This window comes from Propithecus coquereli, unplaced genomic scaffold (assembly GCF_000956105.1).
Source record: "Propithecus coquereli isolate 6110/MARCELLA unplaced genomic scaffold, Pcoq_1.0 Scaffold222, whole genome shotgun sequence".
In the NCBI taxonomy this organism is placed as follows: Eukaryota; Metazoa; Chordata; class Mammalia; order Primates; family Indriidae; genus Propithecus; species Propithecus coquereli.
This window is the reverse complement of record NW_012147412.1, coordinates 1,544,575-1,562,884: the sequence shown is the minus strand read 5'-3', so window position 1 is coordinate 1,562,884 and position 18,310 is coordinate 1,544,575. Positions and strand designations below refer to the sequence as shown.

The following is an 18,310-nucleotide window of genomic DNA, read 5'->3' as shown; positions in this document are numbered from 1 at the left end:
AAGGAAGCACCTATGAAAAATAGTAGAGTGTTCACAACACATCTGGTAACACAGATAGCTTCTGCGTGTTCTTGAAAGCAGTTTGTTTGCATTTTCAATCTAACATGAAATGAAGGGAAAAATCAAATTCATAAACGGAAATGACATTACTCAGAACAATCTAGTATTCTGTATTCATGTCTTAGATGCCCCAGAGCCTAGCGTTTCCCATGTAGCAAGCCACACTCGCATGTGCATTAGCGAAAAGCTATCAGCAGCGTGCCTCGAATGGAAAGCAGCTCTTTGTGCAACAAGTGTTCTCTGCTCCTAACACTGCTGGTTTAGCAACATAGCTGAAACATCTGGTTAGAATTGAATTTTTGTCTTTTTTAGAAGAAGATAAAAATTTTTTAAAACATAGCATTGTAGCATTCAACCCTGTTATACATAGCTCAAGTTATGTCTTGGGCTTAATTTTCACCAAAAGGTCTTGAAACACAAGGGGCATATACTATCTGCTGCTTTCTTATGTATTTATGGCAATGGTGGCAAAAGGTTGCAGAAACAACAGAAACTTTAAGTTAAAGAAGACACATGACTCTGGACTTTTTTTTTCTTACAGCAATGTGGGATATTTCAGCAATCCAAATTCAAAAATTGATTTCTACTGTGGCTTCAGCAGCTATGCACCCACATATAGAAAGGATCCCTCAGTTTTGATCTGGCTTTCTTGTTTCCTTTTTCATAATGGGGAAAAACTTTTATTTTAGAAAAGATATGTTCTATACACTGTGCCTGTAGCAACGTATCTGTAATACTGGCTATGACAGCATTTTGCCTCATAAATGTCAATAATATGCTCTTACTGAATCTGAACAAAGTCAGTATTAAAACACAGATAAGCTGCAGACAATCAATTATGCATAACTGGCAGACTCAAAGGTCCACAGTCTCTTCTCTCCTTCTTTTAGGCCTGTTATAAAAATAATTTTGGTTACAACTGTCTACGCAGCACCAATTTTATTTCAAAAGCAGCATCTTTACTCAGCCACCCAAATGAATCTATAAGTATACATGCTCAAATAGCTTTTCTCATTTACTTCTGTTTTGTAACTCTAAAAGACCAGTAATTGTATTATTTTCTTAATCAAAAATTATTCAGCAATTATTAAAACCATCAATTACAAGGTCCTAAAAATATCAACATCTGCTGAATTAAATGAGAAGTTCCCTTTACATGCAACTGTATAATAAAAGAATTATGCCTGCAGTTGATAAACACTGTGTTCTGTAATAACAGAAGAAACAAGTCTCTAATAGTAAAAAAGCATTTCATAAAACTTTGTTATATATAAAATATCTTATTAATTGTGACCATTCCACTTATGATTAAAGCCTAACATAAGTGTTTGCTCTGCCTTCTGCTGTGGGACAGTTCTGGGTCATACAACTTCAAAAAATAAAGAGTGCATCTGTTTCCCAGGCTGACAAAAGCAACAGGCTCAATTACACTGTTTCTCTCTCAAACTCGCCTGCACTCATGCGTACATACACAAAGCACCCACAGTTTTAATCTTCATGACATTGTTGCCACACTTTTTTCCTACTTCCAAAAATCTGTCAGGAAAACGTGTTCACAAAATAATTATTCTTGTCTATGCCCAGCCTGGATCTCCACTGCTCATTTTTATGATTTTGTAAAATGAAGTCTGCAGCAGCAGGAGCATAGGCCTCATTCATCTTTCTCAAACCCTTTGGTTTCCACCTGTAATGTTATATTGACTGTAGATTTGACTCAGTGGGCCTGGGTCAAAGGCTTTACAGATCCTGAACCTGAAGTGCATTAAGAGAATAAACATCTGCCGCATGGCATAGGAAAATTTTAAAAGTAGCAATAATAAACACAACATCCCATATGCAAAGAATTTACAAGAGTCATTTAAAAATTTCATAAAAAAATTAAATTTGTAGGAGGGGTGGAATCATGTAGCAAAGGTCAAAAGGTAAAATGCAATCAGATAATAACTGCATTCTTTGAAAAATACTTCGCTTGCACAACTTGTGCTCCAGTTATGCTAAGTATTTCTCAAGTCTCCCATCTGTAAACATGGTGGACCAAGAGAGATACATATTAAAGAAAGGGATGACATTTGATTAACAAATAAAAAGATTTTAGAGCAGGTAAGGAACTAGCTTTTAAAGAAAAGTGCTTTAAATGCGCTTCAGCAAAAAAATATGAATTGGAGGCAATTCTGAAGTTTTGACACTTATACTTTACTCAGAGATTAGGCAGAGTTTCTTCTGTAGGAGCAACTAAATTGATATGTGAAACAAAAAAGAAATGCTCAATTATGACATCACAAATTCCCAGGGAATATCTGGGAATCAAAGCTCTCTTTGATTAAAGTTTCCCACTTTGAATGCAAAGTGCAAGAGCAAGGGCTTCAAACGGACGACACAGGCAGAAAAGTCACAGAGCTCCTTCCCCCATGTTTCCCACTTCATTCCCTCACACGCACCACAGATAGTTTATTAGCTAATTCTCAGTTCTCCTGGCACACGCATCCAGTATGCTGTTGGATTCTTTATAAAGTCAGGCCTCTATTCCCAACAGTTAAAAGTATGAAAAAGAAAGATACGAGGAAATACATTCAATAGGCAAAAAAAAAGAACTCTGGACTCTGACATATTTCATGTTATGGAAGTAATGGCCGATATAACGTATGAGGGACATTAAAAGTGAGTTAGTGGCCGGGCGCGGTGGCTCACGCCTGTAATCCTAGCTCTCTGGGAGGCCGAGACGGGCGGATTGTTTGAGCCCAGGAGTTCGAAACCAGCCTGAGCAAGAGCGAGATTCCATCTCTACTAAAATTAGAAAGAAATTAATTGGACAACTAAAAATACATAGAAAAAAATTAGCCGGGCATGGTCGTGCATGCCTGTAGTCCCAGCTACTCGGGAGGCTGAGGCAGAAGGATTGCTTGAGCCCAGGAGTTTGAGGTTGCTGTGAACTAGGATGACGCCACGGCACTCTAGCCCGGGCAGCACAGTGAGACTCTGTCTCAAAAAAAAAAAAAAAAAAAGTGAGTTAGTAACATACAAAGAGATCAGACTGCTCTGCCTGTGCTTCCAGAATAACAGCAAGTTTTCCTGGAGTTTTAACTCTTCATCTATTCCTCTTTCAAGATTCTAATAGGTTCTTACTGAGTACCTGAGATCAGAAACATGTTGAAAAATATTTAGAACACTTTAAATTATTTCAAAAGGGAGAAATGAGAACCCAAAAAATCACCCAAGTTGAGAAATAAGAAGTTAATTATAAACAGAATAAAACTATTGGGTAAACATGTGCAGATGCAGGTCAAAATGCAAAACTGAACCAGAAGAGGAGAGGAGGGAGAGGGGGATAAAGGAAGAACTGGGAGAGAGAAGTGCTGGCCCTTCCTGTGAAGATTCCTTGCTTCCTGATTTAAATACTACATGATACCCTTCTGAGGGGCTTCTGTTCATGCGATCTTCACAAGTATAATAAATGGTAATGATAACCAAGTGGCAGGCAAACCCCAGTGAACACAGTAAGAAGTCGGTGATTTCTTTGTCATCTTTCCTTAGAGAGGACACATGGACTGGAGATGTGGCCAATTCTGCTGGCTGCGCCGAAGAAATCTATGGTAGAAAATACCAAAAATGGTCCCCTGTCCCTTCTAGGGGAAAAAATATACAAAACCCCTCCAAAACCTAAACAGAACAAAACAAAACAAACAAAAACAATCTTCTCCCTCCTAAAGAAAACCACACTGGAAACAAATGCCCTGCAAGAAGTCCTTATTTGTATGTTTTTACAAGGCTGGTAGAGGTTATTTTGTTTTGGATTCCACATAAATTTTATCTCCATCCCTAATGCCAAAGGAATGCAATGCCCGAGAGCTGTACTTCATTTCCTCTGGGCCAAAGGGTGCTTCATGGTCAAAATAGTAGAGAAGCATGTTGCTTGTTGGTAATTGCACTAGAGTTTTTAATTGTTTCTTTAGTTCTGCAACTGTTTGGTCCAGACGGATGCTCATTTCTTCCACCTGATCGTTAAAGTGGACTTCTACTTTTGCACTGCTCTGGGGTCTTAGGTCCACTTCTGCCAAAGGCTCCAACTTCCCATATTTTGTGATCAGTTCATGATACCTAGAAGGATAAAAAAAACAGTATCAGCTTAAACTACTAGCACATAAACTATGGACTTCTTCCAGACTACAGGAAAACTACACTGTTACTCTCAACATCTTTCTATTATCTTATTCTAATATCACATCTATCTATCAATCAATCAATCAGATGACTCTTATGGATTCTGTGACCTAATACAGTTGCCCTGTTGAGGCCACAGTAAAACCATCTCACAGTACTTAGGGGAAGTATTTCTCCTAAAGATGGTCACCATGTCTGCTATCAATCATTAATCGTAAGAATAGACTTAGAAAGAAAAGAGGAACCTAGAAAAGTAGACACTACAAAGGTAACAGAAAGAAGCTCAGTCTCTCTGTAGAACTTGCTTTCTTGGGTGTCATCATCAAGAAGACATATCTAAGCCCATGTCCCTTGGGAATAGATGGAAGATGGAAGGAGGCCAGCAGTTTCTGAGGCCGGGAGAATCCATAACTTATAAACAAAAACACGTAGTTGTGTGTTAGCAATTAACCTAGCTCTTTCAGTGATCACCAGCAGCAACTAACAAAAGAAGAGAGGTCACAACCTCATTGCCATAACCGTTTAAAGGGAACCGAAAGCTCTGTACTACATGGTTTAGTTAAGCAAGAATCCTAACCCAATGCCTAGAAACCATTATGGAGAAAGAAGGTAAGGAGACAAAATCCTGAGCATACTAATATAATACTTCCTAATCTAGACAAAAGTGGACCCAGTGGGTAATGAGTCAGCTGGGTTGAGGAAAACCCTGGCTGAAGGAAAACAATGTTGAAGAAAAACCCTAGGGACTAGAAGCCTCTGTATTCCACTACCAGGATGTCAGGATTTTAGCAAAGGCAAACAAAACAAAACAAAGTGGAACAAAAAAGCCCAAATAAAGAAAAAACAAAACTCCTGGGACTTGAAATTTTCTAAAGGTCCAAACTAAAAATGTGAAATGATTCCAAGTCTAAGGGTATCTTTTCCCCAGCCCATCTAGTATGTACCTTCAAATAAGTGAGGCTAGGTTAGGGCAACTTAACAAAATTTCAGACAAGACAGCAGAACACAGGTGCTCAAATAAGAACTGAACCCAACTCCAGAGATACTTTCCCTTCAGACTACAGAAAAGCAGAACTGTAATACCCTACCTCTCAAACTTCGCATAGGAGTGACAAAAGCAACAATGGCAAAGGGGTCAAAGAGAGTTTACTCATACTGTGTTTCAGCAAAGAGATGGCATGGAGAGTGGTGCCCACTTTCAAGCATGAGCAAGAAGAGAAGACACAACTGAGCACGTGGTGGACGAAGCACACGCCACAACAAAAAGAGGAAAGGAAAGGAACACGTAAGTAAGTAAAAGGCAGAGGCAGAACTCGACCTGAAAGAAAACAGAAGTAAAGGAAAAGAAAATGCCCCACAAAGACTCAAAAGTCTAGAAATTCTTAAGTACATGAATATAAAAAAACAAGAGCTCAAAGACAAATTGTAAACCATGGAATGAGATGAAAATAGAGATTGCAGAGCTAATGAAACAAACTGAGGAAGAAAACAACACTGTTACTGACCAAATAAATAAATAAATTAGAAATGATGCCCCAAGAGTATTATACCTAGCCAAGTGCTACGGTTTGAATGTGCCCCTCAGAACTCATGTGTTTAAAACTTAATCTGCAATGCAATGTGTTGAGAGGCAGGATCTTTAAGAGGTGACTAAAGGGAGTGGGTTAGTTTTCATGGGAGTGGGTTCCTGATGAAAGAGTTTGGTTCTCTCTTGCTTTCTCGTGCTTTCTTGCCCTTCTGCCTTCTGCCACGGGATGATGCAGCAGGAAGGCCCTAGTCAGCTGCTGGCAACTTGATATTGGATTTCCCAGCATGCAGAACTGTGAGAAATGAATTTCTTTTCTTTATAAATTACTGAGTCTGTAGTATTCTGTTATAGCAATACAAAATGGACTAAGACACCAAGTTTTGTTCAGAAATAAATTTAACAAGTAGATACTCTAAAACAAGAAAGAACTTAAAGAAGAGGGTACCCTTGAGTCCTTTTGGGAAAAAAAATCAAAAAGCAAAAAAGACTGCTCAACAATGAGATTAAAGAACTAGTGGTAAGCCCTGAATCAATTCAAATATAAAACTAAAACTTATAATAATAATTGTATACCTGTAGACTCATTCATACTTGATACTGTATCCAACTTTATTAATCTTAACCATAAACATATTTGTACACAAAATTGTGACTTACATTCAGAAATTAGCCTTCTATAAATGGGCAAGTATATCTATAAATTAAATGACTTATAAATTGGGACACCCTGACGTCCTACAGTTTTCTCAAAATCAACATATTCAGAAATAACTAATTGCCACTCCCCAACCATGTTCTCTTCCAGTCCTTCACATCTCAGTAAACTGCATAGGAACTACCGGATTATCCTAGCTAGAAACTGGACAGTCATGCCTATTCTTTCTGCTCCCACCTCTCTTCTCTGCTTCTCTTGTTCAATTTCCATGTCCAGCTAATTCTCTTCCAATGAATCTCATGAATCTATCTGTATTTCTCTTACCCACTTGCCTTGTAAGTTTTAGCCACTATTATTAATAACCTAGATTGCCACTGTTTCCTGTGGATGCATAAACTAGATGAGCTTTCTCAATATCTGTTCCAATCTTCTCCTGGTAGGCCTTCCTGTACTTCAAAGATTGGAAAGCTGAAAAATATATTTCCCACACTCTATCAATCACAGTCAGCCTTGGGGACAGAGGTAGTGGGTCGAAGAGACATAGTGTGGGAACTGTTTGGGTAGAGGCCTCGTAATGACCAGAATACAGTTTAAGCAGTGTGTTCCAGAGTCAACAGCCCTGGAAGAAGCTGGCTAATGATCTCTAGATACAGCTAAGGTGGTGTGATCAGCACCAGGGATAGCGGCTTGCTGCTCTTCCCTTTACCTGATTCTGACAGAGGTAGCAGTGCCCTTGGTGGGTTAGTTCTGTGGTACTATTCTAGAGGCAATTCTAGGGAGGCAGTTTAAGTATTGCTCCTCCAGCCTTTCCAAAGATTTTGTAAGCACTTTATTCACTGTATGAAATCCCTTTCTTCTTAAAATAGATAATGGCTTTCCATGACTTCAGAGTGGCCCCAAGATAATACTTGTCTACATTGTAGCCAAAGTGATTGTTATCAAACACAAATTTGATGATATCACTCTTTTACTTAAAATCACACAATGTCCATAAGAATAAGTCCTAACTCTTCAACATGATCGTGGCACACAGAATTTTGGCCTCCATATCCGGGTAGGCTTGATCTAATCACACGAGCCCTCAGAAACAGAGAAGTTTCTCCAGTTAGTAGCAGAAGTCAGAGGGAGTCAAAGTACAAGAACTTGACATATCATTTCTGGCTTAAAGATGGAGGGGACCACACGAAAAGTGTAAGAAGGAAGAGAATTCAGCCACCATCCTGAGTGAACCTGCAATGTGGTTCTTCTCCAGAGCTTCCAACAAAGAAAACAGCCCTGTGGACACCTCGATTTTGGTCTTGTGAGACCCTAACCAGAGAACTCAACTGCGTCACACTGTGCCCAGACTTCTTACCCACAGAAACCATGACATATTAAGTAGGTATTATTTTAAACCTCTGAGTTTACAGAAATTTATTATAGTAGCAATAGAAAACTAATACAATGAATATAAAAGGCCCATCATGATCTGGTTCCTTCATAACTTTCCAACCTTATTTTGTGCCATCACCATTACCATTTTCTGCACCTTCCTTTTCACTTGTTTAAATCTCAAAATCAATGTTTATGTATTAATTTACTCATAATGCCAGCAGATTTTTGTATATAGCTTAGATTTTGGATGTGAACTCTAACAAATATTCACTATGAAATACAAAAGAAGAAAGAGTATTAGAGTTGTGATTCACTATACACACTGAATATGCTCCCTGAAAAGTTAGATAAATAAAAATCATGATTTGAAGGTAATCTGTTTACTCTCGATTTTTTAATTTTCTCACTTATCTTTACGCAGGAAAAAATCAGTAAACATAAGAAATCATGACTTTACAAAATCATGTAAATTTTAGAAACCAATTTCTTCCTAGTCTTCCAGCTTAGGTATTTTATTCATTATTCAAAAGTCCATCCAAACTGAACTATACCACATACTTTGTATTATCTGAGTGTTTTCTTAGCATCAGTTCCAATGTCTTCCCAAAGCTATAGTATGAAGAGGTATTAATAAATGGTTTCTGATGACTTAAGTATTCTTTAAAACTGAGGATCTCAATTTATATCCTACTTAACAAGTATTTAATATTTATAAGCCTTACTTGTGAAGTGGGCAAAAGGCTATAAACCTATTTTGGAAGATATTATTGACAAGGATTATATTATAATCATCAAATGCTAAAATTTAATATATACTGTATTTCTGTTCAGAAATCCTTTGGTCCATTCCACCGTGACCTTCTAACAGAAAAATGACCAATTACAGGCAAAACAAAATTTACTACAAACGGCATAAAGGCCAGCGTGACATAAAGGCCGGCATACATGGGCCACTGAGAGTGATAAATGGAAACCAAATGCTGGCTGCAACCTTGTGAAGAACACCACCCACAGGCAAACTGTGTTGTGCTATTTTCCCCCCTTCCTATTAAATAAAAACACCCACTGAGAGAAGAGCTTCTTTCAACTTTAAGGGCCTTTGAATCATGAGCAGTTAGACATCAGGCTACCGGTAGAGTAGGGTTGAAAGCGATACTAACAAAGAAAGGAATGGAGAATGGAGCCATCTGCAGTGGAGCTAGGCTAGGTCTACTCCCAGGGCAATCGAGCAAGCCTTCACACGCCAGGGGTCCTGGTCCACGGCACACCTGCCTAATGTGATACAGGATGAGATTTTAGTAGCACGGTGGTCATGTTTAGGAGAGGTACGCCTCTTTCTCCTTACTGCCCATCCTCACTCTTGATTCCCAAGACCTGGGAGCACTTCCTCAACTCAGTCACCGGTCTAGGACTCCAGAATAAATGAAGATTTGGCACATTACTTGAAAGACTATAGGTTCCTGCCATAAATCTTAGCCTGAGGGTAAATTTATCATAAAATCTAAAACCCAAAGATAGATAGAGGCGAAAGGTTAACTCATTCTCAGATCTGAATGGCCTTATAAGCTATCCTAACTAAATAATACAAACAGTACATATTTTACACAATTTTTAGGAAACTGGAAAACTATGCCTAGAATCAGGGGCTTTTCGGTGGCAGAAAGCTTTCACATTTGGACATCATGTCTTCCAAATCCATAAAAGCAGCAGCCCACAATTTCAAGGAGCATCCTAAAGAAAAATGAAGGAACTTACATTTTTTGCAGGTGTCTAATACCACAATGGGATCATAAGTATCCCAAAGGTGCTCTATTTATCTCTCATAACTGCCTAGAGGTGTGTTCACAGCGTGGCCTGTAAGCTAACAGTTCTGTTTATCTGTCATTCCTCAAATGCAGACCCATATTGAATCAACTGAAGTCTTTCCTCTAAATAAAGCTATGTTACTCTGAAATAAATCTCTCATATATACAGTTCTCTTTAAGAAATATAATAAAATATGAAAAATTCCTGTGATGATTTAGTTGGTTGAACCAAATCACTGAAATTTCACTAGAATAAAAACATTCATTGAATTTACTTTGTCTCCCAAGACATTAAGAGGGATTAAAAAGTATATTCCAAACATCTTCGTGCTGTAATCTCTCTCTCTCTCTCTTACTATAGTATGCTTTCTCTCACTTTTGATGTGGTATCATATCATGACACATCAAAGAAAGCTCTTAACATTCTACCACTGGGATTTTACACTCCACTGAAATAGTTTTCTCACGGTTGTCAATGTTCTATTTATTAGAACATATAAACATGAGATTTTAGAGGTAGAAAAACCTTTGAAATCATTTATTACGTACTTTACAGATATAAAAATTGAGATCCAGTTTGTTAACTCAAAGCTTCATAGCTAGTGAAAGGAAGGGGGAAGATTAGAACTCAGAGGTCTTGTTTTCAGACTATCCTTTTTGTTTGTTTGTTTTTGTTTTTATTGTTGTTTTTAATTCTCATTATCTTAGTGGTTTGCTGCAATAATGAATGCCATTCTAGAAATTTTCTTCTCCTTCCTATGTTTCAAATGACCCCTTTCAATCTCTCTTCATGAGTTCTCATTCCTCTTTTTACTGTCTACTCTTGGGTAGTCCTGAAAACTCACTCCTGAATCCTGTTTTCTTTTCTCTTTATCATCTCCCATTACAGAGCTCACTCTTTTCATTAGCTTAAGCCACAGATGTTTCCCACATGTCTTCCTCAAACATCTGCACTTCACCTACCTCCAGAATTAATTATTCTCACCTTTCACACACAGCAAAGTATCTTGAACTGAATTTAGTATTTTCCATATAATCAGGGCTTAAGTCATGGAACTGTTTGTTTCAACTCAACTATTCTTAAATTCAAGTCTTATCAAAATTACCTAGTGAATGGATAAACAGAATGTGACTTACTCATACGATAGAATACCACACAGCAGTTAGAAGAATAATTTTAATCCACATCTATCAATATGATTAAAACTTTGGTCAAAATGACTCCATACATTCACATTTTAATGTACTTTTGCTCCAAACTCACAGTAAAAATGGATAAAATATTAAAAAGTTAAAATCCAAGGAGACATAGCCCAGGATCAAAAATTATAGGCATCTCCATGGGCCAAAAAGTGAACAGAAATACAAATCATAGAACTGAAACCACAAGACCAGTGGGTTCCAAATCCAGAGCACGTGGTAGCAGTCAGGAGTTCAAGCCCTACAAGGTAAAGGAGATTAAATGTACTCAATGGGTGGGAGAGGAACTACAGCCAGGTTCATTGCCTAAAGCACGGGTAGAGTTGGGATGATGTGAGACTGGGCATGAAATAAGAATGAAAAAAAATGCTGCAGATCCACTGCCCAGGGCTACCTCTTTAGAGCAATGGGTCTAGGTAAAAAGTAAAAAGATAGCTCCACCACAGGGAATTGAATCAAATCACCTGCTGCTTAGGACTAGTTCGCACTATCTTTGTAATTATTGCAGGATAGGTTCTCTGAAATCCATTAACACATTAACTGCCATGAGAATTTTATTTAACTCACTCTAGTTTTGACCCAGAGGCTGCGTGAAGCATATATTGTTGATGTTCTTCTTGTTACAATTAATATTGACAATTTAAGTATAAAAACATGGATTAAATGAATAGAAATCAATAAATTTTGTTTTTCTATTTATGTTTACCTTTAAATTACAGTTGAAGTTTTTATTCTATTTTCATAGTTAAACATTGTGGCCCCAAGGAAAAATTTCTGATTTTTTTGTGTGGCAATCAATGTGTTAAAAGAGCTGGTTCTAGACCAGGAATCCGGGGAACTGGTTAGAGGCAACTGTAAAATCATTAGACAGGGAGAGGCAAGCTCAAGCAGAAAGACATAACAATCCTGAATGTGTATATATTTAAAAACAGATACACACACAAAAGATAATGAAGCAAAAGCTGATAAAAATAGACAAATCCATAATTATAGTTGGAGATGGCAATATTCTTCTCTCAGTAACTGATAAAACAAGCAGATAGAAAATTGTCAATGATTTAAAAGACCTGAATAACACTAACAATTTGATCTGGCACTTATAAAACATACCAACAATATCAGAATACACATTTTTTGCAGTGTATACGGAATACTGACCAAGGTAGACCATTCTCTAAGCCAAAAACATACCTCAAACATATCACAACAGGTTTAAAAGAACTGAAATAATACAAAGTATGTTCTCTGACCATAATAAAATTAAATAGATATCATTAACAGAGAGATAACTAGAAAATATCAAAATATCTGGAAAATAAACAGCATCCTTGGAAATAACCCCATGAGTCAAAGAGGAAGTCACAGGAGAAATTAGAAAATATTCTGAATTCAGTGAAAATGAAAATACAATATATCGAAATTACAGAATGTAGCTAAAACAGTGCTTAAGGAGAAATTAGAATTAAATGCTTACAATAGAAAAGAAAAATGGTCTCAAATCAATGATCGAAGCTTAAAAAACTAGAAAAAGATGAGCAAATTAAATCCGAAGCAAGAAGGAAGAACCTAATAAAGATACAAGCAGATATCAATAAAATTGAATGCAGAAGAAAGAGAAAACCCATAAAATCTGAAGCTGGTTCTTTGGAAAGCTTAGTACATTTGATAAACTGCTGGCCAGACAGATCAGGAAGATGCTAATATCAGGACTAAAAGAAGGGATATCACTACAGAGCCTATAGACGTTAAAGGCTTACAATACATGAATATTATGAACTGTATGCTCATAACTTCAACAACTAAGAGGAAATGGATAAATTCCTTTAAAGACACAAACTACTGAAGCTCACTCAAGAAAAAACGGATAACTTGAATCATGCTATATCTAGTAAATACATCTAATTCATAGTCGAAACCTCCAACAAAAAAAACACCAGGCTCAGATGGCTTTATTGATAAATTTTACAAGATATCTTAAAAGAAAACAATACTATTCTACACAAACTGTTCTAAAAAGAGAAGAGGAAAGATAATTCACAAGCTCATTTTATGAGGCCAGCACTACCGACAGCAAGACAAGACAAAGACATTATAAGAACAGAAAATTTCAGACCAATATCCCTCATGAACATAGACACAAAAATCCTTAACAAAATATTAGCAAATCAAATTCGCCAATATATAAAAAAAGAGAACACATCATAACCAAGTAGGATTTATCTTGGGAATTCAAGGCTGGTTAAACATTCAAAAATTCACTTAATATAATTCACTGTATTGACACACTAAGTAAGAGAAATAGTATGAGCTTCTCAAGAGATACAGAAACAGTATTTGACTAAATTTAGCACCCATTCATGATAAAAACTCTCAGTAAAGTTGGAATAGAAGGAAATCTCAATCTAATAAAGGCCATGAACAAAAAACCTGTAGTTAACATAACTTTTAGTGTGAAAAGACTGAATGATTTCTTCCTAAATAGGGAACAAGGCAAGGATGTCTGCTCTTACTACTCCTATTCCAACATTATACTGAAGGTCCAAGTCAGTGTAATAAGGTTAAAAAAAAAAAAAAGACATATACTGTGTTGAGTCACGGACAACATGATTGTCTACAAAGAATCTAAAAAATTCTACTAGAGCTACTAAGTAAGTTTAGCAAGCTTGAAGAATACAAGGTCTATATAGTCAATACAAAAATATCAATTATAATGCTATGCTTACCAATGAACAATTGAAATTAAAATTAAAAAATAGTACTATTTATAACAGGACCAAATACATGAAATCCTTAAGTAAAAATGTAACAAAATATGTGCAGAATCTATATGTGGAAAAATATAAAAGACCATTTTCTAAAAGAAATAAAAGAAAATTTAAATAAATGGAGATATATACTGGGTTCACAGACAGGAAGTCTCAATATTATTAAGATGTCAGCTCCACCCAGGTGTTCCACAGATTCAACAGAATACCAATTAAAATCTCAGAAGAATTTTTTTCTAGACTTCAATAAGCTTATCCTAATATTTATATGTAAAGGCAAAGGAATTAGAACAGCCAAAACAATTTTGAAAAAGATCAAAATTGGAGGACCTACACTCCCTGATTTCAAGAGTTACCCTAAGGCTACAGTAATCAAGACAGTATGATACTGGCAAAAAGACAGACACATAGATCCACAGAAAAAAAGAGAGAATCCAGAAATAGAGTCCACCTATATGATTAGCTGATTTTCAGCAAAGGTGTCAAATCAATTCAATAGAAAAAGGATAGTCTTATCAATGAATACTACTAAACTGATACCCATATGCCAAAAACAAAAAACTTAATCCATATCCTAGACCATACACAAAAATGAACTAATCATAGGCTTAAATATAAAATCTGAAACCACAAAATGTCTAGAAAACACATCAGAAAAATTTCTGTGACCTTGGATTAAAGATACCTTAGGCCAGGTGAGGTGGCTCACACCTGTAATCCTAGCTCTTGGGAGACTAAGGCAGAAGGATTGCTTGAGGCCAGGAGTTTGAGACCAGCCTGAACAAGAGCAAGAGCAAGACCCCATTTCGACAGAAAATAGAAAAATTAGGCAGGTGTGGTGGCACATGACTGTAGTCCCAGCTACTCAGCAGTCTGAGGCAGTAGGATCACTTGAGCCCAGGAGTTTGAAGCTACAGTGAGCTATGATGATGCTGACACCACTGCACTCCAGCCTGGGTGACAGAGCAAGAGCCTGTCTCCAAAAAAAAAAAAAAAATTTCTTAAATATAATACCAAAAGCACGATCCATAAAAGAAAAAAAACACATATTTGATAAGAGACATATATCCAGAATATATAAAGAACTCTTAAAATTCAGTAATAGGAAAATAGCCCAATACAAAACCGGGCTAAAAATTTGAATAGACACTTCACCAAAGAGGGTACCTGGATAGGAAATAAGCTCATGAGAAGATGCTTAATTAACATCATCACTCACTAGGGAACTGAAAATTAAAACCACAATGAAATATCACTATGCACATATTAGAATGGCTAAAAATAAAGACAAAAATGCACATTTAAAAAAAGCCCTAAAAATATCAAGTGCTGATGAGGATGTAGTGAAAAGGAACTCTCACATGTTGCTGGTGAGGAAGCAAAATGGTACAGCCACTTTGCAAAATAGCTTGGCAAGTTAAACATACATTTCCCAAATGACTCAGGATTCGCATTCCTAGGAATTAACCCAAGAGAAATAAGAATATAGATTCACACAGAAACCTACAGGTAACTGTTTATCACAGCTTTATTGTTAAACTGCCAAAAAATGAAAATAACCCAAATGTACTTCAACTGATAAGTGGCTAAACAAACTGTGCTATATCTACATAAAGGAATATGACTAAGCAGTACAAAGGATCTCATTGGTGATACACGCAAGATGAATATCAAATGCATTATACTAAGTGAAAGAAGCCAGACTACTTACATCTCCTTTCAGCAAATGATAGAACTCCTAGCAGAACAGTAGCAAGCACAGAGAAGATGTGAACAAAACAATCAATCAACAAGATCCAACTAACATATATAGAACATTCCAACCAGCAATAGCAGAACACATATTTTTGCAAGTACCCATAAAACAATCACCAAGACAGGCCATAAAATAAACTTTAACACATTTTAAAAAATTGATATTACACAGAGTATGTTTTCTGACCATAATGGAATCAAAGTAAAAATAATAAGAGATAACAGAAAGATCCCCAAAACCTTGAAAATTTAATTTCTAAATAACCCATGAGCCAAACAGGAAGACTCAAATGAAATAATTTTCAAAAAACATAGAGTTAAACAAAAATAAAAATACAATATATCAAAACATGTGAGATGTACAAAACTAAGGCAGTACTGAGAGGGAAATTTATAGCACTACAAACAATCCCCAACATGCGATGGTTGGACTCAGGATGTTTTCGATTTTACAATGGTGCAAAAACGATACGCATTTAGTAAAAATCATACATTGAATTTTTAATTTTCCCAGGCAAGTAATATGCAGTATGATACTCATTGTAGCACAATTATTTTATTTTTTAAAATAAATTTAGTGTACCCTAAGTGTACAGTGTTTATAAAGTCTACAGTAGTGTACAATTATGTCCTAGGCCTTCACATCCACTCATCACTGACTCACTGACTCACCCATAGCAAATTCTAGTCCTGCAAGTTCTATTTATGGTAAATGCCCTGTACAGGTGTACCAATTTTTTTGATCTTTTATATTGTATCTTTATTGACTTTTTCTGTGTTTAGATATGTTTAGACAAACAAATACTTACCATTGTGTCACAACTGCCTATGGTATTCAGTACAGTAACATGTAGTACAGGTTTGTAGATGAGAAGTGATAGCCTATACCAAATAGCCTAAGTATGTAGCAGGTTGTACCATCTAGATCTGTGTAAGTACACTCTATGATGTTCACATGACAAAATCACCGAATGATTCATTTCTCATAATGTATCCCTGTCATTAAGCAACACATGACTATACTTAGGTGTAAACCTAACAAAAGACACACAGGATTTGTATGTTGAAAATTTCAAAATGCTAGTGGAAGAAATCAAAGGAGGCCCAGATAGAAAGACATATTATGTTCACGCATTGGAAGATCTTACAGAGTAAAAATGTCAACCTTGCCCAAATTGATCTATAGGTTTAATAAAATTCCTATCAAAACCCCAACAAGGTTTTTTGCAGAGAGAAACAGACAAGCTTAGTCCAAAATTTATATGGAAAGGCAAAGGCTCTAAAATAGCCAGAACAATTTTGAAGAGTAAAGTGGGAGGAGTCATTCTACATGAATGAAAGATTACTATATAGCTACAGTAATCAAGACATTGTGACATTTGTGGCACAATAGACACATAGATAAATGGAACAGAATAGAGAACCCAGAAATACACTCATGCAAATATACTCTCTCGATTTTTGAAAAAGGTACAAAAGCAATGCACTGGGGAAAAAACAGTCTTTTCAACTAACAGTGCTGAAGTAACAACTACAGGTAAAAAAAAAAAAAAGAAAAAGAACCTCAACCTAACCCTCACATCTTGCACAAAAATTAACTCAAAATGAATTATGGACTTAAATGTAAAATGTAAAACTATAAAACTTAAAAAAAAAACAACAAAATCTTCAAGATCTATGGCTAGGCAGAGTTCTTAACACTGAAAGCACAATTCATAAAAGGAAAACTTGATAAACTGGGCTTCATTAAAATTAAAAATTTTCATTCTATAAAATGGTCATGTAAAAAGAATAAAAAGACAAGCTAAGTACTAAGAGAAAATATTTGCAAACCAATATCCAACAAAGGACTAGTAGACTATTATCAAAAACTCTCAAAATTCAGCAGTAAAGAAACAAACAACCCAATCAAAAAATGGGCAAAAAACACAAAGACTAATTTTACTGACGAGGCTCTAAAGATGGTAAAGAAGCAAATGAAAAGCTGTTCAACATCTTTAGCCATCAGGAAAATGAAGTAAAAATCACAATGAGATATCATTACACACCTATCACAATGGCTAAAATAAAAAAATAGTGACAACACCAAATGCTGGCAAGGATGCAGAGAGAACCGGATCACTGATGGATCACTCACCCATTGCTGGTGGGAATGTAAAATGGTATAGCCCTTCTGAAAAGCAGTTTGGTAGTTTCTTATAAAATTAAATATGCAACAATCATGTGACCCAGCAATTGTACTCTTGGGCATTTAACCCAGAGGAACAAAAACTAATGTTTACACAAAAACCTATACATGAATGTTTATGGAAGATTATCTTATATGTAAAAACCAAAAACTGGAATCAATCCAGATGCTCTTCAGATGCCTTCCAGATGGTTTAACAAACCTTGGTTATATGAACCTACACATGCAATAAAATGTACAGAAGTAAAATACACACATACACAAACAAGTACAAGTTAGGGAAATCTGAATATGATCAGTGGACTATATCAACATTAAGATCTTGGCTGTGATACTGTACTACAGTTCTACAAAATGTAACAATTGAGGGAAACTAGGTAAATAGTACTTGGGGGATCTCGCCCTATTATTTTTGACAAGTGCATACGAATCTATAATTATCTCAATAAAAATTTCAATTAAATAATGCTATATACTATACAATTCCATTTATTGGACATTTTGGAAAAGTCAAAACTATAGGGACAGAAAACAGGTCAGTGGTTGCCAGAGGGTGGGAGTCAGGGAGAAGGGTTGAGGAATATGAGATTTTTTTTGGATGATGGAACTATTCTATATTCTGATTATATTGGTGGCTACATTACTATAGTGTTGTCAAAATTAAGAAATTTACACTAAAAAGGGTAAAATTTACTCTATGACAATTATATTTCAATAAACCTGACTATAAACGAAGGACATTACTAAAAGATAATTACTAACAGGACCGATCAAGAAAGAAGGGAAAAGCAGAAATAAACATTAGGAATAAAAAAGGAGATG

General features: G+C 36.0%; 1 protein-coding gene across 1 annotated transcript in view; it reads right to left on the bottom strand.

Annotated features, from left to right (window-relative positions):
- Positions 1–3,222: 3,222 nt before the first annotated feature.
- Positions 3,223–18,310, bottom strand: part of TBCEL (tubulin folding cofactor E-like) — an 85,023-nt gene continuing 69,935 nt past the window's right edge. Inside the window, exon 7 of the mRNA XM_012644876.1 lies at positions 3,223–4,155. Within this exon, the coding sequence (XP_012500330.1) occupies positions 3,837–4,155 (319 nt within the window). The 3' untranslated portion in view covers positions 3,223–3,836. The remainder of the gene's footprint in view (positions 4,156–18,310) is intronic.